The following is a 22,027-nucleotide window of genomic DNA, read 5'->3' on the forward strand; positions in this document are numbered from 1 at the left end:
TGATATAAAAAGGATGTACTGTTGATTTTAGCCTCTCAGTGATAATCCAAGGAAGTGGGAGATCAGTGATTATAAAATTATTAATTATTGTTTATTTTTATATATTAATTATTATTTTATATATTATATATTATTTTATATATTAATTATTAAATTTTAGAAAGGTGTTTTTAGGAAGAAAAGTGGGAGATCAGTGATTATTAAATTGTTTATTATTAAGTTATCAATTATTATTTATTGTATATATTAATTATTATGTTATATATTATATATTAATATTATTTTATATATTAATATATTAATTATGAAATTTAAAAAGGTGAATTTAGGTAGAAAAGTGGGAGATCAGTCATTATTAAATTTTTTATTATTAAATTATTAATTGTTATTTGTTTTCATATATTAATCATTATTTTATATATTACATATTATACTTATTTTATACATTAATATATTAATTATGAAATTTAGAAAGGTGGATTTAGGTAGAAAAGTGGGAGATTAGTGATTATTAATTTTTAATTATTAAATTATTAATTATTATTTGTTTTTATATATTAATTATTATTTTATATATTATACATTATAATTATTTTATATATTATTATATTAATTATTAAATTTAGAAAGGTGGATTTAGTTTTTTCCTATCCGCCTCTCCTATATAAGTAACTTTAACCCTTTGTCCTATAGATCTATTTTAAATTAGGTTTAACGAACCTAACAAACAGAGGTTATTACGTTAACAAACGGATATACTAAAGACAATCGCTGTACTAATGAAAAAACTGCTAGCGTGCAGCATAAGATACTAGCATGCAGCAGCCAGTCTGCTAGCGTGTTTTGCAGCCAGTCTGCCAGTGTTTTGCTAGCGTGCAGCATAAGATGCTAGCATGCAGCAGCCAGTCTGCTAGCGTGTTTTGCAGCCAGTCTGCCAGTGTTTTGCTAGCGTGCAGCACAAGATGGTAGCATGCAGCAGCCAGTCTGCTAGCGTGTTTTGCAGCCGGTCTGCCAGTGTTTTGCTAGCGTGCAGCATAACATGCTAGCATGCAGCAGCCAGTCTGCTAGCGTGTTTTGCAGCCAGTCTGCCAGTGTTTTTTTCTAGCGTGCAGCATAAGATGCTACCATGCAGCAGCCAGTCTGCTAGCGTGTTTTGCAGCCAGTCTGCCAGTGGTTTGCCAGCGTGCAGCATAATATGCTAGCGATGCGGCAGCCAGTCTGCTAGCGTATTTTGCAGCCAGTCTGCCAGTGTTTTGCTAGCGTGCAGCATAAGATGCTAGCAGGCAGCAGCCAGTCTCATCAACTCTAATGCAAATAGTTAATTATACCGATACTTTGTATACTCACTTACTATGGGCTATAGTTCACTTTTTAATATAATTAATTAAAAAAAAAACTTTTTCCACAAAATAAGTTTTTCAGAAAAAGCAAAAAACTCCATTAAACCAAAAATGAACAAAATAGAATCAAATAATCTACCAAGCATACAACTACCACAAATCAGTATCAATAAATAAATGAAACCCAGAACAAACAGAAATTACAATAAGTTAAACTCAAAACGAGCAGAAATTAATCTGAGTAGGGTTCTAAACCCTATGCTTTCAAAAAGCCAGAATATAATTTGTACTTTACTGAACAAAAATTCAAATGGATTTACTGAAAAAAATGTGCATTGTCAGTTTAATATACATATACTGATATTTATTCCTTAAACTCTTAATTAATTTTGATTTCTTAAAGTTATAAAAATGAAAACATTTAAAAGAATCTTTTTCAGTAAAGTACAAAATTATTTTCTGGCTTTTAGAACCCTACTCATAATAATTCCTGCTCGTTTTGAGTTTGACTCTGTTATTTATTTTAATTTCTGCTTGTTTTGGGTTTCATTTATCTGTTGATTTTGGTTTATGGTAGTTGCATGATTGGCGGATAATTTGATTCTATTTTTGTTCACTTTTGGTTTAATGGAGTTCTTAACCTTTTTTTGAAAAACTTATTTTGTGGAAAAACTTTTTTTTAATTAATTTCTGTTCACTTTATATTGACATAGTCTTTTTCAAGGAAAAATACCGAGTCTTTCCTAAAGTTAGACAACCATCCCTTCCACAAAAACCTTAAATACCCCTTGGGCATAACTTACAACCCTTGTCCCTAATCTCTGGGGTTTGTTTAAACCCCAAAAGCCTTTCCATACGATATTTAGACTATTTTAAATAGAATGGCTATCTCAAAATTTCTATTAGATCTTTCGGGACAATACGATGTGTGCAGGGTGGAGGGGGTAGCTGCCCTCTGATCAACATTGACACTTAAAAAGAGCACTATAGCGTCTGATTACCGATGCAATAAGCCCCCTCCGAAGTTTATATGACCTTGCTTTCTATAAAAACCTTATATGTCCCCAGAACATAACTTACAACCCTTGCCCTGAGGGCTGGGAGGATTTGTTATCCTTAAAGACATAATTTCCAGACCTTTTAAATACGGTGAACCACATGGCTATCTCAAAATTTTGATTGGAAGTGTTTGGGGAATTGATGGGCGTAAGGGGGGCATTAAACCCCCCCGCCTTTGATCACTTTTGACTAATACAAAACGCACTAGTCCTCTCAATCGAATGAGCCCTTTTTGAAGCAGCTACGACAAACCTTTCTATAAAACCTTTTATGTCCCAAGGGCATAACTTATGACCCTTGTCCTGAGAGCTATGGGGGGAGGGTTGTCATCCTCAAAGACATAATTTCCAGACCTTTCTACTATGCTGAACAAAATACCCATATCAAAATGTTGATCGGAATATTTTGGGAAATGATGGGCGTGGGGGGGATTCTCCCTCCGATTACTTTCGACTGCTAAAAAGGACAATAGCCCTCTCAATTTCCAATCGAATGAGCCCTTTTTGAAGTTTTTACGACAACGCTTTTATAAAAAAAAACCTTATATACCCCCAGGGCATAACTCACGACCTTAGCCCTGAGGGCTGGGGGGGGGGGGGGGTCATACTCAAAAACATAATTTCCAGACCCTTCAACTACAAAGGCTATATAAAATATTTATCGGCAGTATTTGGGAAAATGAGGGCAGGGGGCATTCACCCTCCAATCACTTTTGATTACTAATAAGTGCACTAGCCCTCTGAATTCCCAATTGAATGAGCCCTTTTTGAACTTTCTTCGACAACGCTTTCTATAAAAACCTCATATGCCCCCGGGGCATAACTTATAACCTTTGCCAAGGGGGCTGGGGGGTTTTTCATCCTCATAAACTTAACTTCCGGACATTTCAGCTACATTGAATAAAATGGCTATCTCAAAATTTTGATTAAATGTGTTCGGGGAAATGGTGGGCGAGAGAGGAGGGTTAGTTGCCCTCCAATTACTTTATACTATGAAAAAGGGCACTAGCCATTTCAATTTTCAATTGAATGAGCCCTTTTCGAAGTTTCTACGACAACTCCTTCGATACGAAGTGCCCTGGTCTAAACAAAGAAAGAAACAAATACATAGTACATTCCCTGTGTCTCTTCTTTGCGGTGGCTTGGTTTTCACATTACTAATAATCTCAAAACACTTCGGGCTCTGAAGTTTCTAATGCAAAAAAAAATTCAGATAGGATATTCAAAAATTGTTGCAAATAGAGGGAGGTACAATAGAAAAGTGCTTGGGAAATTATACTCTTCTTTTTGCGATCATTCTATTTTTTTATCTGGTTTTCTTCCAATTCTGAAGCCTAAAGATCTGAAATCTCTCCGGACTTATTATTTTAGGTGTTCTTGGTAACTTTTGTCACTCCTTTTATGGTTCCGGAACCGGCATCTCATATCGCGATGTGACCTTTCTAATTCACAAGAAAGTCACTGATTGCGGAAAATTGTAGCTGTCTACATATCTTCCTGTGCACCATAATTTACGTCGTTTTATGTAAATAATTGTTAAGTGTGCGAGTTTGCTTCTTTTTTTTTCTTTTTTTTTTGTTCTTGATGTACTCCACTTCTTTTTTATAGTGGGTAATAAATAAATTATCCCTTATTGTGCCAAAATCGTTCTTTACTTAGGCAGCGCAACGCAAGAGATCCCCAAAATTCTTCTCATCAGGGTATCAAGCAGAAGCTATACCGAGTCTCAACTAAAGTAAGAAGGAAGTAAAAGTATTTATTTCAGTTATGGCTTTTGAGAGACACCGATTACGATCCAAACTTTTTTAAATGAAAAAAAAACACCATGCATCTTGAATTCTTTCTTTTTAAAACTCACCACACCCATCATCCTTACTAATATCATTAAGATAAGGCAAGCTCTTACCACCCTCACCCCCTACCCAAAAAAAAAATTCCTGCATGATGTATCGTACAAAGTAGCCTAGAAAGATGTAGCCTACAAAGATATATCAACTTACTCAGCGAATTCCCCGCAAATGTACCCAGCTGCATAAAGAACGTCAACAGAGGCACTATTTTCACAGGTGATGATATCCTGCGAGTCTTCAATAAGCAGGGCAGCTTGTTGCACAGCAAATGACCTGACAGCTGGTACCCTAATAGCGACATCGAGTAGTTGATTTGATAAAATCGTACCATGTTTAATGCCTTCAATTTTGCTCAGCTCTACGAGAACATCAATGTACCTAAAATAACGAAAACGGTAAAATTCATTTTCACCTTGCAACCCCTCAAGGTTTGACTATATGACAATACTATTACTACTACTAACAACTCACCGCAGCAAGAAGCCGCCTGAGGCCAACACAGCTACGCATGCTCTTCCTCTACTCAAATCCATTCAAAGCCTCCCGCTTTACACCCTCCCAGGAAGTTTCAATTTTCCTAAAATCGGTCTAACGACATTTTCCCAGCATCAACCACTTTCATCACAATTAAAAAAAAAAAGTAAACTATATGACAATGGTTATTATTTTGGCAATTTCAGACTTTTTTTAGTTCAATTGAAATTTTTATTTCGAATTTTCATTTGTTTTAATTATTTTGCTAAAATTAGCTTAAAAATAACGGATACCGTATAGTAAAAAAAATATATATAAAATATGTAATATATAATAAAACATAATAAAAATAAAAATATTTAATAAAAATATAGTAAAAAACTGTTTCAAAATTTACAGTAAAAAAATGATAAAAACGGGCATTGTAACACAAATTCTCTTCTAGGACTTTTGAACACACTACCATCGATAAATATTAAACAAAATCCATAGTTCTAAAACAACTAGACTTTCTCTATATTTTTAAATTAAAATACTTTTAATTATTTTGAGACAGATTGCATGGCGGAGAGAGTTAAACATGATCTGACCATTTTAGAAATGGGGGAGTGAAGGGTCATTTACTGAATCATGGTTGGCCCCTTTGGTGCAACCTAGAAAACAACAAACCCTACCCCATAGTAACCGAAAATTTAATATTAAATTTTGAGAAGAAAAATTCAAGCAAGGAAAGTTTATAGCGAAAACAAATCTATGCCAATTTTGAATAGTAGCCTAAAAAACCACAAGAATGGTGTAGAATACAAATGAAAAATTGCTGGAAGTTCCATAACCGAAAACCCAATTAAGAAGAATTAAAGTCCCCTATCTTTAGTAACAAGAAAAATCACTTTTCCGCATGGGAAGCAGTAATATGTCTCTTTTCACTATTTTCCTGCTTCTCCTTTGTTGTTTTTTAGTAGCCGCTAGTGGGGCGCTGAAAAATTATTGAGAGATATTTAAGGGTTCATTTGAAAGTAAATTACTATAACTACTATTATTTGCGTCCTGTAAGTAACAAAACACAATTTAAAATTAAAATACAATCATTGCCAAAAACCGCACCTTCATATACAAGATGATATAACACACGAACGAGGTCCGGGTTACAGCGGTAACTAGCAACCTATTAAAAGACGACCACGTCCCTTAGTAAAAATTACAATAACCCATTAATCCTAAAAAAACAAACAAACCAAAACAAGAAGTACGCTATTAGAACTGCCTTGTCCGAAACCCCTATATAGGAAACTTACCGTCCCTTTGCTTGAACAACAAGGAAAATATATTGTCTTAAAAATAAAAAAAAGTGGCTGCAACCACGTCTGCATATACGGCATCTTTTTTTCCTCTTTTTTTTTAGATGGCGGGGCACTGGAACATCATAGAGAGCTGTTTAATGCTCATTTTAAAGGAAATTGTCACATCTAGTGCCTTTTGTAATAATAAAAAAATCAATATTTTACGAAAAACTGCATTTTCTATAACACTGTAACTGTAGTATCTTATGTTAATATAACATCAGGAACTTGTCACATCTACGTCCTTTTATAATTAACAAAAAAAAACGTTTAAAACAAATGCATATATTTTATAGAGTCAGATCAAATCCGGGTTGCAGCGGTAGCTAGCAACCTAGCAAGATACGATCACGTCCGATGTTAAGAAATATAATAACCCATAACTCCTAAATAGAGTCAGATCAAAACAAAAAGTACACCTTTAGAGCCGCCTTTTTCTTTAAAGAGCAGCTGTAAAAACTGATGACAACTTGGTTCTAGCAAGGAAAAGGCGATATTTTTTTGATAAAAGAAGATATAACACGTTTCGAAACAAAGAAAACTTTTAATGACATTATATAAGAAAGCGGAACTGACCAATCAATCAAACATATTTTGTTTAATAGGTTTTTTTCCAAATTCATGTCACCAGGCTGCTGAAAATATAGCCCCATATTGTCACTAGGTAAAAATATACTTTATTTCCGTACAGTCGTGTCTACTGTGTTTCCTTATATATTAAACAATTTAATTAATTTTTTTTTTAATTTTCCAATTGACTTAAATTTCCAAAATTCTCCTCAAGAGAAATGTATTAAGTGGAGCAATTACTTGCCTCATTCTTCCTCAGTTATAATTGAATACCTAATGTCAGTTTGCAACTCATTGTCAGGTCGAAGAGAATTGGGAACAAGGAGGAGTTCAAAGGGGGGAGGGGAGTTAAAAAAATTTAATGAAATAAGGGCTTATCTATGATAAATACGAAAATTAAATTGAGAATGTTCAAATAAAAATGGGGAAATGTAAAGAGAAAATTTGGAATGTTACAAGAAGTGCTCATAGGCGTACCTTGTTTGTTGAAAAGAAAATCTTATTTTATGGGAGGATCCCTCAATATTTGTAAAACTCTCGGTCTTAAAAAAATTTGATTATATTCAAAAGATGGTGATTTATTTATTGTTCCCATAACTTGTATTTTATTGTTATGGCCTTGTGGCTTTATTTTGGTCATTACCATAGAATCTTCAAAATCACATTTTTAATCGAGCATTTAATTATTTGTCAGGCAATACTGTTCAGTGTATTTTTGGAAACATTTGTCTGGAAAAAAATAACTTAAATATTCATACACATTTCTAATTCCAAAATTGGATATTTACGATATCAAACAGAAAGAACCCGCACCAGAGGCAACGCTATAGCGTTGCCTATAGTAAAGGCCATACGGCTCCAATGTTTTATTGTTATTATTATTTTTTTCCCCAGAGGCACTTCATATGAAAGGGGTCGTCGTATGAACTTCAAAGTGGGCTCATTCGATGGAAATCGAGAGTTTTAGTGCCCTTTCTAAGGGTCAAAAGTGATTGGAAGGCAACTAACACCCCTTCCACGCCCACCACTTCCCCAAACAAATCCAATCAAAATTTAGAGATAGCCATTTTGTTCTACGTAATTGATTTCTAGATAGAAATTATGTTCTTGAGGATGAAACTCCCCCCACAGCCCTCAAGGGCAAGGGTTGTAAGTTATGCCCTGGGGGCATATAAGCTTTTTTATAGAAACTTCAAAAAGGGCTCATTCGATTGGAAATTCAAAGGGCTAGTGCCCTATCTAATAGTCGAAAGTGATCGGAGGGCATCTAACGCCCCCTCCCCCTCTCACACCCACCTTTTCCCCAAACACTTCCAGTCAAAATTTTAGAGATAGCTATTTTTTTCAACGAAGTTGAAAATTCTGGAAATTGGGTCTTCGAGGATGGCAACACCCCAAAGCCCTCAGGACAAGGGTTGTAAGTTATGCCCTGGGTTTTAAGAAAGGTTTTAAGGTTTTTATAGAAAGCGTTGTCGTAGAAACTTCAAAAAGGACTCATTCGATTGGAAATTTAGATGGCTAGTGTCCTTCTTAATAGTCAAAAGTGATTGGAAAGCAATTAAAACCCCTTCCACGCCCACCATTTCCCCAAACACATCCAATCAAAATTTTGAGATAGCCATTTCGTTCAACGTAGTTGAAAGTTCTGAAAATTATATCTTTGAGCAAGATACTCCCCCCCCCCCCCACAGTCTTCAGGGCAAGGATTATAAGTTATGCCCTGGGGGCATATATGGTTCTTATGGAAGGTATGCTCGTATAAACTTCAGAGAGGGCTGATTTGATTAAAAAATGAAAGTTCTAGTTCCCTTTTTAAGCATCAAAAGCCCCCCAGGCCCTTTTTTCCCAAATGCATCCGACAAAATTTTGAGATAGCTATTTTGACAAAACTTCGGTGACAACACAACCCCCCAGGGCCCAGGGGCAGGCGTTTTAAGTTACGCCCTGGGGGTATATATGTTTCTTATGGAAGGGATGCTTGTATAAACTTCAAAGAGGGCTCATTTGATTGGAAATTGAAAGTTCTAGTTCACTTTTTAAGACCCAAAAGAGATCGGAGGGCACCTATCCCCCCGCCCCCTCATCCACGCCCTTTTTTTCTAAAATCCATCTGATAAGAACTTTGAGATAATCATTTTCTTAGTAGTTCAAAGACCAAATAACGAAAGCTCCGGGGTCGATACAGCCCCCCAGGGCCTATGGGCAGGCGTTGTAAGTTATGCCCTGGGGGAATATATGGTTCTTATGGAAGGGATGCTCATATAAACTTCAGAGAGGGCACATTTCATTGGAAACTGGAAGTTCTAGTTCAGCTTTTAAGAGTCAAAAGAGATTGGAGTGCAACTAGCCCCCCCCCCCCCAGGCCGAGCACAACCCCCCAGGGCCCGGGGACAGGCGTTTTAACTTATGCCCTGGGGCATATATGGTCCTTATGAAAGGGATGCTCGTATAAACCTAACAGAGGGCTCACTTGATTGAAAATTGAATGTTCGAGTTCACTCGAACATTCAATGGGAGGCAACTAGCCTCCCTCCCCCCACGCCTTCTTTTTCCAAACCCATCTGATGAAAATTTTGAGATAGACATTTTGTTAAAAAAATAGTTCAAAGGCCGGATTAGGGAAACTCCGGTATCAATACAGCCCCCAGGGCCCAGGGGAAGGCGTTCTAAGTTATGCCCTAAAGGCATGTATGGGTATTATGAAAGGGATGCTCGTAAAAACTTCAGAGGGCTCATTTAATTGGAAATTGAAAGTTCTAGTTCACTTTTTAAGAGTCAAGAGCTTTAAGGGCAACTAGCCAACCCCCTCCCCCCACGCCTTTTATCCCCAACCCCATCCGCTACAAATTTTGAGACAGCCAGTTTTTTAAGAATTGTTCAAAGATAAGATAACAAAAACTCCAGAGTCAACACAAGCCCCCAGGACCCGAGAGTAGACGTTGTAAGTGTTATCCTGCGGGCGTATATGGTTCTTATGAAAGGGATGCTCGTATAAACTCCAGAGAGGGCCCATTTCATTGAAAATTGAAAGCTCTAGTTCACTTTTAAAGAGTCAAGAAATATCCCAGGGCAACTAGCCCCCCCCCACACACACACACACACCCTTTTTCCCCCAAGCCTATGCGATAAAAGTTTTCACAGAGCCGTTGCATTAAAAATAGTTCAAAGGTCAGATAAGAAAAACTCCTGTGTCGATGAAATCCCCAGGGCCCGGAGACAGGCGTTTTAAGTAATGCTCTGGGGACATAAATGGTTTTTATGGAAGGGATACTCGTATAAAACTCGAAAAGGGTTTAGTTGAGTGGACATTCACAGTTCTCGTTCACTTTTTAAGATTCAAAAGAGATCGGAGGGCAACTAGCCTCCCCCCTCCACGCCCTAAATGCATCAGATAAAAAAGTCAACACAGCCCCCCAGGGCCCGGGGTAGACGTTGTAAGTTATGCCCTAGGGGCATTATAGTTGTTATGGAGGGTATGCTTGTATAAGCTTCATAGAGGGATCATTTGTTTGGAAATTGAAAGTTTTAATTCGCTTTATTCATAGGCAGCGCAATAGCGCTGCCGGTTACTTAGACAGCGCTTTAGCGCTGCCTAAGTAAAGAACGATGTTGGCACAATGTATTTTTTTTTCTAAGACCAGGGCACGTATCGAATTAGTTGTCGTAGAAACTACGAAAAACGCTCATTCGATTGGAAATTGGAGTGGCTTGTGCCCTTTTTAATAGTCGAAAGTGATTGGAAGGCAACTAAGACCCCTTCTACGCTCACCATTTCCCCAAACACATCCAATTAAAATTTTGAGATAGCCATTTTGTTCAACGTAGTGGATTTCCAGATAGAAATTATGTTTTTGAGGAGGACTCTCCCCCACAACCCTCAGGGCAGGGGTTGAAAGTTATGCCCTGGGGGCAAATAAGATTTTTTATAGAAAGCGTTGTCGTAGAAACTTCAAAAAAGCTCATTCGATGAGGAAATTCAAAGGGCTAGTGCCCTTTTTAATAGTCGAAAGCGATTGGAGGGCAACTAACCCCGTCTCAAGCCCACCATTTCCCCAAACACATACAATCAAAATTTTTAGATAGTCATTTTTTTCAACGTAGTTGAGAGTTCTGAAAATAGGTATTTGAGGATGACAACCCTCCACAGTCCTCAGGGCAATGGTTATAATTTATGCCCTGGGGGCATATAAGGTTTTCATAAAAAATATTTTCGTAGAAACTTCAAAATGGGCTCATTCGATTGGAAATTGAAATGGCTAGTGCCCTTTTTTATAGTCACCCCTTCCACGACCACCATTTCCCCAAACACATCCAATCAAAATTTTGAGATAGCCATTTTGTTCAATGTAGGTGAAAGTTTTAGAAATTATATCTTTGAGCAGGAAACTCCCCCCATAGCCTTTTAGGCAAGGGTTATAAGTTATGCCCTGGGGGCATATATAGTTTTTATTGAAAGCTTTGTCGTAGAAACTTCAAAAAGGGCACATTTGATTGGATATTAAAAGGGCTAGTGCTCTTTTTAATAGTCGAAAGTGATTGGAGGGTCCCCTCTCACGCCCACCTTTTCCCCAAGCACATCCAATCAAATTTTGAGATATCAATTTTGTTCAACGTAGTTGAAAGTTTTGGAAATTAGGTCTTTAAGGATGACAACCCCCCCCACAGCGCTTAGGGCAAGGGTTGTAAGTTATGCCTTGGGGGTATATAAGGTTATTACAGAAAGTGTTGTCGTAGAAACTTCAAAAAGGGCTTATTCGATTGGAAATTGAAATAGCTAGTGCCCTTTTTAATAGTCGAAAGTAATTGGAGGGCAACTAACCCCCCTCTCACGCCCACCATTTTCCCAAAAACGTACAATCAAAATTTTGAGATAGCCAATTGTTTCAACGTAGTTGAAAGTTCTGGAAATTAGGTCTTTGCGGATGACATCCCCCTCACAGCCCTCAGGGCAAGGGCTGTAAGTTATGCCCTGGAGGCATATTGAGTTCTTACAGAAGCAGTTGTCGTAGAAACCTCAAAAAGGGCTCATTCGATTGGAAATTGAAAAGGCTAGAGCCCTTTTTAACAGTCGAAGGTGGTTGAAGAACAACTAACCCCCGTCTCACGCCCAATATATCCCCAGACACATCCAGTCAAAATTTTGAGATATTCATTTTGTTCAACGTAATTGAAAATTCTGCAAATTAGGTCTTTGAGGATGACCCCCCCCCCCCAAAAAAAAACCTAAGGGAAAGGGTTGTAAGTTATGCCCTGGGGGCATATATGGTTTTTATAGAAAGTTTTATCGTAGAAATTTCAAAAAGGGCTCATTTGATTGGAAATTGAAAGGGATAGTGCCCTTTTTAATAGTCGAAAGTGAATGGCGATTCACTAACCCCCCTCTCACGATCACCATTTCCCCAAACACAATCAAGCAAAGATTTGAGATAGCCATTTTGTTCAACGTAGTTGAAAGTTCTGGAAATTATGTATTTGAGGATAACAAACCCTGAGAGCCCAGGGGGCATATAAGGTTATTATAGAAAGCGTTGTCATAGAAACTTCAAAAGGGGCTCACTCAATTGGAAATTGAGAGGGCTGGTGCCCTTTTTAATGGTCGAAAGTGATTGGAGGGTAGGTAACCCCCCTCTCACGCTCACCATTTCCCCAAACACATCCAATCAAAATTTTCAGATAGCCATTTTCAAAGGCCCTTCGTAGAAGCTTGTTTTCATAGAAGCTCCAAAAAGCGCAAATTTTGTTGGAAACTAAAAGGACTGGTGGCTTTTTTTTATTAGTCAAGACTTATTAAAGTATAAATATCCCCTTCCAAACCCATAATTTCCCCAAAACGTTTCAGTCAAAATTTTAATATATCCATTTTTGTTAAGCCTATTCAGAAAGGTCTGGAAATTATGTCTTTGAGGATAATAAATCCCTCCAGTCCTCAGGGCAGGGGTCGTAAGCTTTGCCCTGGGGACATATAGCGCATAAAAAGTGTGGTCTTACTAAACTTCAAAGGGGACTCATTGGATTGGTAATCAGACACTCTAGTGCCCTTTTCGAAAATAAAGGTTTTTCAAGGATTAACCTTAGCAAGGCTATAGAGGACATTATTGCACATCACTTTCACCATTACATAGGTACACCCCAACTCCAACTGAATCTACAATCATAGCTTTCTAGATCAAAACCACTGCGGCACTACAGGACACTTCTTGTTTGGATTAGTATTGAGACGATTTCTCATAATAGCATCACCGGAATCAATTCTGAGCCCTTCAGCGTGTTGCTACTGCTAGGTTCAAACGCTGAGCCGCGCATTAACAGGCTGAGGTCAAACCCATTGTCTCGTTTGGCTTTCAAAAAACACTCACTTGCTCCACCTCTACCAAAATCATATTTGAAAAAAAAACAAATTGCTCCAGCAGTCCGGTTCAGGAGACAGCGGGGTACATCCCAGGTTCACTATTGTACACCCCAACTCAAACTGAATCTACAATCATAGCTTTTTAGATCAAACCCACTACGCTACTGCAGAACGCTTCTTCTTGTTTGGATTAGTATGGACACGATTTCTCATAATATCATCACCGGAATCGATTCCGAGCCGTTCAGTGTGTTGCTACAGCTAAGTTCGAACGCTGGGGCCCGCATTAACAGGCTGAGAACAAACCCATTGTCTCTTTTTTGCTTTAAAAAAAAACTCACTTGCTCCACCTCTACCAAAATCGTATTTGGAAAAAGCAAATTGTTCCAGCAGTTCAGTTCAGGAGAGACAGCGAGGTACACCCCAGGTTCACACCCCAACTTCAAATGAATCTATAATCATAGCTTTTTATGTTAACGATAGTTGTAAATGTATTTCTGAGCGCATTTCACTAATTGGCCTCTTTCCAAACAGTCTCTTCAGTTTTTCTTTTCTCAAATCGGTGAACCTCTCTCAATGAGGAGAGAGAACAAAGTCGTTTGGGAAGCCGTAGTTCGCTCTGATCTCCTTCGCTGCTGTGAAAATTGGCTTATGAGACATCCGAAATTCAGCAGAATTTGCACAACCGAAAATTTGCAGACAACCTCTGCAAACTATTACTTCACACTTTTTCTCTGCAAAGCATTAGCATTATATCATTAGCAATTTTTTTTTACAATATATTGCAAATTACTACAACTCTGCAAATTATTAATTCGGAATTATTAGACAACCTCAGCAAATTATTAGTACACGTATGCAGGGGGTACATGCTTGGAATGATGCCAGTTTTACTGTTAAACAGAAACTAATACAACGATAAAAAAAGAAATACGACACTGAACAGCGACATACTTAGCGTTGCCTCTTCTGATTCCCACCACTGCCACCACACTAGTTGTACAACTGATGATTCTTCTGTCCCAAATGCAGTCTACTGTAAAGCGCTCCCAAGATCAGAAAAAGAACCGTTTTTAGCATGCGATTTTCGACTAACATCTTTCTAGGTTTATGTACATTACATTTGCAGAAAAAAAAATCTAATATATTTTCCCGAAGATATTACATTATAGTCAACGAAATTGCTTCGAAAAGTCTTTAACTGTTTATCGTTCTATCACTGAAAGAGTCGTGGCAAGATACAACAATAGATAACCCAGAAGTGAGCAAGAACATACTCCCACCAAAAACATATTCAAGAACATATAACAAGAACATACTCACCGTGGAAGGGTGACTGATTGAAAAGGGCAAAGGGCGCTTCTTGTACCTTAAAAGTATCATAACTACCAATAGCTATGAGAGCTCCGATTCAAAGTGACCGCAAGACCCCTCAAAACCAAGACAAGGGAAAACTTCTGGCAGTCCAGATTGCACTATCGCACTGTCCAGACAGATGTCCAAACAGATGCCCAGACAGATGTCCAGATTTTCAGATAGATGTCCAGATATCCAGAAAAATGTCAAGACAGATGATGAGATGAGGAAAAACTGACGATCAGATACCTGTCTCTCATTGCTAAAATCAAGTATACTGATCGCATAAAGATTACAACAGCATGTGAAAGGTGGCAGTTTTCTAATGTCATACTCAACAGACAAAAAACCGCAGCTCCAATGGCTTGGTCACGTCAAGTGAATTGGGCCAAACCCCTCCAGAAAATAATTAAGACCAAAAAATAATTCCAAAAAAATATCAGGAATATTTTTTGGGAATTATTTTTTTTTCTTTTGTATTATTTTTTACCGTTATATGATACAAGCAGTAACCCTTAAACATATCCCAGAAATTGCCTGAGCCTAAGTACGAACAAAGCTAAGTTCCGGACAGAAAGACGGAGAACAAAACTAACAGGAGCAGAGTGGGAAGACGACAAAGAGAAATGGACAAAGGGAAGAAGAGAGAGAGAGATCGAAAGACAGCGAGGTACAGAGAGAGAAGGGAGATAGTGATCAGGGGTAGTCTAAGCTTCTCTCAACCCTAAGCCGGAATACTACATGAACATAAATAAAAATAAATACCATTCAAAATTGATGACATGCTGGTAGTCATTCTGTGAGCAAATCTCCACAATTTTATTCAAAAGTTCATCACGATAAGCTGTCCCATCCGCCCTGTCCATGTGAACCAACAATTTCTTCACAATTTCCATTAAGTTCTTCTTGTTAACCTACAAAAGCACGTATTCTAAGCATCAACCACGGCTTATTATTCTCCTTCTCACAACTTCTTACCTAGATTCTTTTTTTTTTCTTTCTTTTTTTTTTTTTTTAATGAGCAGCAGTTATTGGCTGAACACATACATGATATATGTGTTATGTATATAAATCTATATATATATATATAGTATATATATATATATATATATATATATATATATATATATATATATATATATATATATATATATATATATATCATACATACTAGCTTACCTGTCGAGCGCTACTGTGGTCTCAAAAGAAAGAAAAACCCAGCAAATCATCCCCCGAAAATTCCCCCCTGCGGATAAATCCCCTGTGTACAAATAACGACCGTATTTTTAAATTTAAAGGTATTTAAAAAAAAAACAGGAAAATACCCAAGCAGAACATTCACTCAACGGAAAATTCTCCTGGACAACTCACCGTAACGGAAAATACCACCCACGGAAAATGTTTCCCCGAGGAATTTACCTCGAGAAGGTTTACCCAACATAAAATGACGGTCATATTTTCTGATTAAAAGCATTTCAAAAATTAGGATTATTAACTAACCCATCCGATGTTGTTGGATAATTAATTTCAGAAAATGTCATTAATGTCAGCGTAAGAAATAATTAATACTCAGAAAACGTGAATAATGTCAATGGAATCAACTGTCAAGTATTTGTGTTCATGGGTCTCTAATTTCAGTAAGCACAAAAAGTATTCTTTTGGTAGCTTTTAAAAATGGCATTCGGTACTTGCGTAAAGCCCTCACTTTACTCAGGAGGAAGTTCGGGCCACCCTTAAAGCCACCCTTACAAATTGATTAAGTCACTTCAATGGGAATTCTACCTGTTTCTTAAGGTGTTAACTAAAGTATATGTGTAAAAATTGATATTGTTTGGTTCATTTGATATAGCTTCATGTTGGTTCATGTGTGATTAATGTTGGTTCAATTGATATTGGTTCAAGTTTGGTTCATGTCGGTTCAATTGATATTGTTTGGTTCATTAGAACAGAATTGCAACAAACATATATACATGCCTAACTTTATGGGTTATAAAATTAACCATGCTTCCAAAAAATGAAGCATGCATTCGCCAAAAGAGAACGACCGAAAGTTGTGAATCGTGACGCCTTCTCTTTTGTGTATCATTGTGTAAAGTTGTTAACAAAAATAATAATATCTCCTTTTCTCTTGCTTATGCACTGGTAAAAATCCACTATTTGTATTACATTTTAGACATGGACTCAAATGAGCCTTTGAGTAGTGTAAAATGACCAAATTATGGGATAGGGGGGAAGGCAAAATCATCGTTCTGTCCAATTTTTTCAATGAAAATTCCAAAAAGGATTTTTTACTGAAAATAAACCCCAAAAAAGTTATTCCTCAAACCAAAGAGGATTGGAGGAATTTTATTTTCCACGGCAGTCTTTATTCCAAACAGTATTCAAACTGAAGTTAAGAGAATTTTGCTTTCAATCAGACGTATCCGCCAGAATTCACGTAGAGATATCCTTAAGTTGCTGTCTCTTGATAAAATATATCATTTTCTGCAAAAACTTGACCTTAAATTCTAAACCCCAATTAAATTGAGAACTTAACTTCACCCCAGATTGAGCATTTGAACTTACTGTTTTTTGGTTCGAGGGGTGATTTCCACAGCTGCTTCAAGAGTTGGGAAGAAGTCTGTACTATTGATATCTGGAGCTTGTTTTGGCTTCCCTCGGGGCTTTGTGTATCGTTGTGTAAAGTTGCGTATCGTGACGCCTTCTCTTTTGAATGAGCCACCCCCCTGTCCGTAAACAAATTAGTTTGGCCGCAGCCTTCGTTTGTATAAGAGCTGATGTTTCGTTTTTGCCGGATAAATGATAATTGTCGTTAAATATCGCATGAAGCTTGAAAAAAGCCCTACTGAATCTTGTTTATTATTAAAAGAAGTGTGTGACAATGGATGTTTATCACGTTTGCGAGTTTTTGATCGGTTTAAGCGTTTCCAAGATGCCCAAGAATACGTTAGAGGATTCACGCCCGGGTCACCCTTCCATGTCAAAACAGATGAAAACACTAAAAAAGTTATAAATGAACAGGTCGGCTGCTTGAACAGGTCAAATCTTATTCGATCTGACTGTTGGTTAACTATTCGTATCTAATAGTCTTTGGCTTTTGAAACTAAATCGATACAAAAAAAAAAAAAAATTACCATGCCATAGAGTAGATCAAGCGCCCTCAATCGAATAGACTCATCTCGATCATCCAAGCATTGCATTATTAAATCCTTATGACTCTGCACTGACTTTGGATGAGTTTTCAATATTTTTGACATAGCCAAAAGGCCTAGATACTTTAAATTTTGATCTGAGTCCTCAATAAGAATCCTAAGTTTTTGAACGCATAGCTGGATTGACGCGTCGTGGTTGGGCATACCAGTTGAAATTGATATTAAAACAGCAATCACAGTGTTGATACACTCATAGAGAAGTGACATTGCTGAAGTACTAAAAAAGAAAAGAAGAAATTAAAACGCTAATCAATGTGCTAGCTCACTTTTCGAGGAGTGACACTGCTGAAGCACTAAAAGAAGGAAGAAGGAGAAGAAACTAAAACAACAGTCACAGTGTTGATGCACTCATAGAGGAGTGACATTGCTGAAGCACTAAAAAAGAAAGACAGAATGAGAGACAGACACGCGAAGAAGGGCCGGGGAATTCGAACCCCTTCATATCTTCTACCAGGGGCTCGAACCGCAGGTGAATGATCAGGTGTTGCTCAAAAATCTTGGAGCCAACCCTATGCCAGTTAACATGTTTCCAGTCAACCTGGTGCCACGTGGTAATGCAGAAAGAGAGGTTACTGACTGAAATTGAGGATAAACATTTTCGATGATATTCTGCTTCGAAATATCAACAGATTAATTGAAAGCTCTCTCAGGTATATTTTACGGTATGCAAGTCAGCCAGACTAAAGTTTTAAAAGAGAGCAAGTGAGAGATAGACGTGTAAAAAAGGGGACGGGAACCCATCACCCCAAAGACTTTCTCATGACTTTTTTCTACATATAAACCACCTATTATCTACCGTTTTTTCAAGACCTGAGAAATGAATTTAATATGAAAATTTAATTTTCTATGAAAATTGAGAATTTTAATATAAAAATCAAATTAGTAGAATTAGAAGAATATGAATTTTGAATTAACATAAAAAAATTCTCAATAAATAAAATCTCACCTTATGTTTAAGACTTATCTAATTTTTAATATTCTAATGCATCTTCCAAGGAAGGGGGTAAGGGGTTCTTTAATTTGCCCCTCTTCAAGGTAGCTTAACCCTCAATTCAGAAAATAACAGTATGACTTAAATTTTTACCACAATGCAACACTTCAACGTAAAAACAGCATTTTGCAGGAGCCCAACTCCAAGAAACCTAAGAATGGACCCGAAGGCATATTTCACTGTTTACGATTATCCAAATTTATCCCCCCTCCCTCCTCCCTTCCTATATATGAATATATATATATATATATATATATATATATATATATATATATATATATATATATATATATATATATATATATATATATATATATATATAAGACCTGAAAAAAACCAAATATAAAATGCAGAAAAGGAATCAGAAAAAGCAAAGCATATAAAATTAAAACAAGCTAAAAAAAGAAAATTATAAGCAAGCAATAATGCAATAAGAGTCAAAAGATATATAAGCAGGTGAAAAAAATACCTGTGAATCAAATTTGTCAAGGGCTCTATCAGCTTTTTGCCAAGGCGTGGTTCAAGGGGTGTTAATGACCCAAACTGCAAAAACGAGTGAACTCAGCGAAATAAAAGGATAAAAGAATTGCTAAAAACGGATTAATGGTTACTAATTTATATGGATTATATATTAATATATATTAAATATATAATTGTATATATTAATTATTTATATTAATGTATACTGCTCCTCTACTTCCAACACGTCCTGAAATACGTTGAAAGCATTCAACATAATGCCATAGTTCGGAAAGAGATATCTAAGGTTTTTCAGACTTCACCAATTGATATAGCAGAGCCAATAAATATAACCAAACCAAATGATGAAAAGCTTTGAAAACGTACGCGTTACGCGCTTAACTTTAAACTTTGAAGAGTTTAGAATTTATGCATTTAATAACTTTTAAGAAAATGTTTCAGTTAATATTTATGTATTTCCTTACCCGTAATTTGAGTTAGGTATTCTAGTTTTGAGGGAGAAACAGTTAACACAAAATATTTATTGTGGACGTTATAGCCTAACGTTATTTAAATCCAGTAACGTTATTTAAAGTTAGCATTAGAGCTTGCCAGACGACGAGAAGAGCCTACAAGAGGTTTACCATCCCTCCTCTTGTATAACCTTATATAAATCCAGTTACTTTATTTGAAGTTAGCACTAGAGCTTGCAAGACGACGAGAAGAGCCAACAAGAGGTTTATAATCCCTCCTCTTGTATAACGTTATTTAAATCCAGTTACGTTATTTGAAGTTAGCTGCAGAGCTTGCCAGACGACAAGAAGAGCCAACCCGAGGTTTAACATCCCTCCTCTTGTATAACGTTATTTAAATCCAGTAACGTTATTTGAAGTTAGCACTAGAGCTTGCAAGACGACGAGAAGAGCCAACAAGAGGTTTACAATCCCTCCTCTTGTATAACGTTATTTATATCCAATAACGTTATTTAAAGTTAGCAGTAGAACTTGCCAGACGACGAGAAGAGCATACCCGAGGTTTACCATCCCTCCTCTTGTGTATTCCACCTTCCAGTCCAAGATAGAGTTGCAGGCAGAGATATAGAGGAAAATGAAAAGTTTGGATGTGAAGGAAGATTTGTTTTGTGAGGAAGAATTAGCGACAGTATTAAAAGGATTAAAAAATAATAGGGTTCCAGGTGCCGATAGTGTGGTAAATGAGTTTCTTGAATATGCTGGCTCTGAGGTTAGAAATAAATTACTGAAGATTATAATTATTATTTTTGAAAAAGAGGAAGTACCTAACGACTTTAGGAAAACCTTAATTAAACCTCACTGTATGAGAAATGTGATATGAGTGAGTGTGGTAATTATGGGGGCATTAGTCTGGTCTCTATAGGTAGAAAATTATATAGTAATATGATACTTTTTAGACTGAGAGATGCTGTAGACAAAGGTTTAAGAGATGAACAGTGAGGTTTTAGGAAAGGTGGAGCATGTGTCGACCAAAGTTTCACTCTTAGGCTAATAATTGAGAAGTGCCTGAGTTGTCAAACACATTTGGTCCTCAGTTTTATAGATTATGATTAAGCGTTCGATTCTGTTGATAGAAGAGCCTTAGCAAAGGTTTTATCCTTGTATAGTATGCCAGACAAATACATTAAAGTGTTTCGTGCTATGTACGAGAATACCATTGCATCGGTTAAGGTAGGAAATGAGGTCAGCAGCTGGTTTCGTATTAAATCAGGAGTTAAGCAATGTTGTATTTTACCGCCCTTTATATGGATCACTTTGATAAATTTTGTCTGAAGCAACACAGGAAAGGCAATGGGAGACCACGGAATCAAATGGGGATGAAAAATTCTCCTGGGCTTAGATTATGCTGATGATTTAAGTATCTTAGATGAAAGTATGAGCAAAATGAATGAACTTTTAGAGGTTTTGAGAGTTCAGGGTGCTATAATAGGTTCAAAAATCAATGTTAAGAAGACTTAAGTCCCCAAGGCTAGGAATAAGTGAAGATGAAAAGGTGACGTTGGATAACTAAAAGATTGATCAGGCGGGCAGCTTCACTTACCTTGGTAGTATTATTAGTAAATAAATGGGAGCAGTGAAGATGTTAAAAGTAGAATAGTCAAGGCTAAAGGTGTTTTTTCACAGTTAAAAAAAGCTTGAAAAAATAGAAAGATAAGTCTGCAAACTAAGATTAGAATATTGGAAGTTACAGTGATGAAAGTCGTGAAATGTGGCTCTGAAGCATGGGCGCTCCGAAAAGCGGAAGAAGATTTGCTAGATGTTTTCCAGAGAAATTGTCTACGGATTGTTCTGGTTAACCGGGTGACTGACCGTATTTCAAACAGTAGGCTGTACAAAAAATGTGGTTCGACACCGCTTTCTAGGGTATAATGAAAGAAAGGTTGAGATGGCTATGGCACGTTCTGTGGATGAAGGATGACAGATTGCCGAAGATTGTCCTTTTCGGCCGACCGTCAATGACTAAACGGAAAGCAGGTCGTTCTTGTCTGGGATGGGAGGATGTCATAAAAAAGATTTAAAGGAAATAAGAATTTCCTGAAAGAGGTGTAAAGAGGGGAGCTTTGAATAGATTAGGATGGAGGAGGAGCGTGCGTAGCTGTGTTGGCCTCAGGCTTCTTGGTGCTGCGGTGAGTTAATAGTAGTAGTAGCCTCCTTAGTAGGGTCCATAAATCCTCTGTTGACTAGCAGAACTAGAAGGTAGCTATAACATCGTAGAAATATGTCTAATTGCTCAATTCACACCTCTGATCATATTGAGGTATCAATAGTACATGTCGCATGACTGTTTTGAGGGCTGGGATTTAAGGACATTAGTCAATTACGTCCATGCATTAAACAACTTATTTTCTTTTTTCTGACCATATATTTCTTCATAAAGGACATTTTCAATTGAAGTCGTAGAACCTTGCAATCACAGTCCCTTTCTCCCTTGTTTAAGTAGTGAAAATACTGTTATACAAATAATTCTAATGCTCAATTAAAATTTAAATTCAGCG

General features: G+C 36.9%; 1 protein-coding gene across 2 annotated transcripts in view; it reads right to left on the reverse strand.

Moving 5' to 3' along the window:
- Positions 1–22,027, reverse strand: part of g (adaptor-related protein complex 3, delta 1 subunit-like garnet) — a 204,628-nt gene that overhangs the window by 141,165 nt on the left and 41,436 nt on the right. For both annotated transcript variants that reach the window (XM_089105783.1, XM_089105784.1), the window contains exons 7-10: positions 19,010–19,083; positions 17,472–17,766; positions 15,103–15,251; positions 4,399–4,626 (exon numbers count right to left, since the gene is read on the reverse strand). In XM_089105783.1, coding sequence (XP_088961909.1) covers positions 4,399–4,626; positions 15,103–15,251; positions 17,472–17,766; positions 19,010–19,083 — 746 coding nt within the window. The remainder of the gene's footprint in view (positions 1–4,398; positions 4,627–15,102; positions 15,252–17,471; positions 17,767–19,009; positions 19,084–22,027) is intronic.

This window comes from Artemia sp. Qi Xiang Cuo, chromosome 20 (genome assembly GCF_049724085.1).
Source record: "Artemia sp. Qi Xiang Cuo chromosome 20, ASM4972408v1, whole genome shotgun sequence".
In the NCBI taxonomy this organism is placed as follows: Eukaryota; Metazoa; Arthropoda; class Branchiopoda; order Anostraca; family Artemiidae; genus Artemia; species Artemia sp. Qi Xiang Cuo.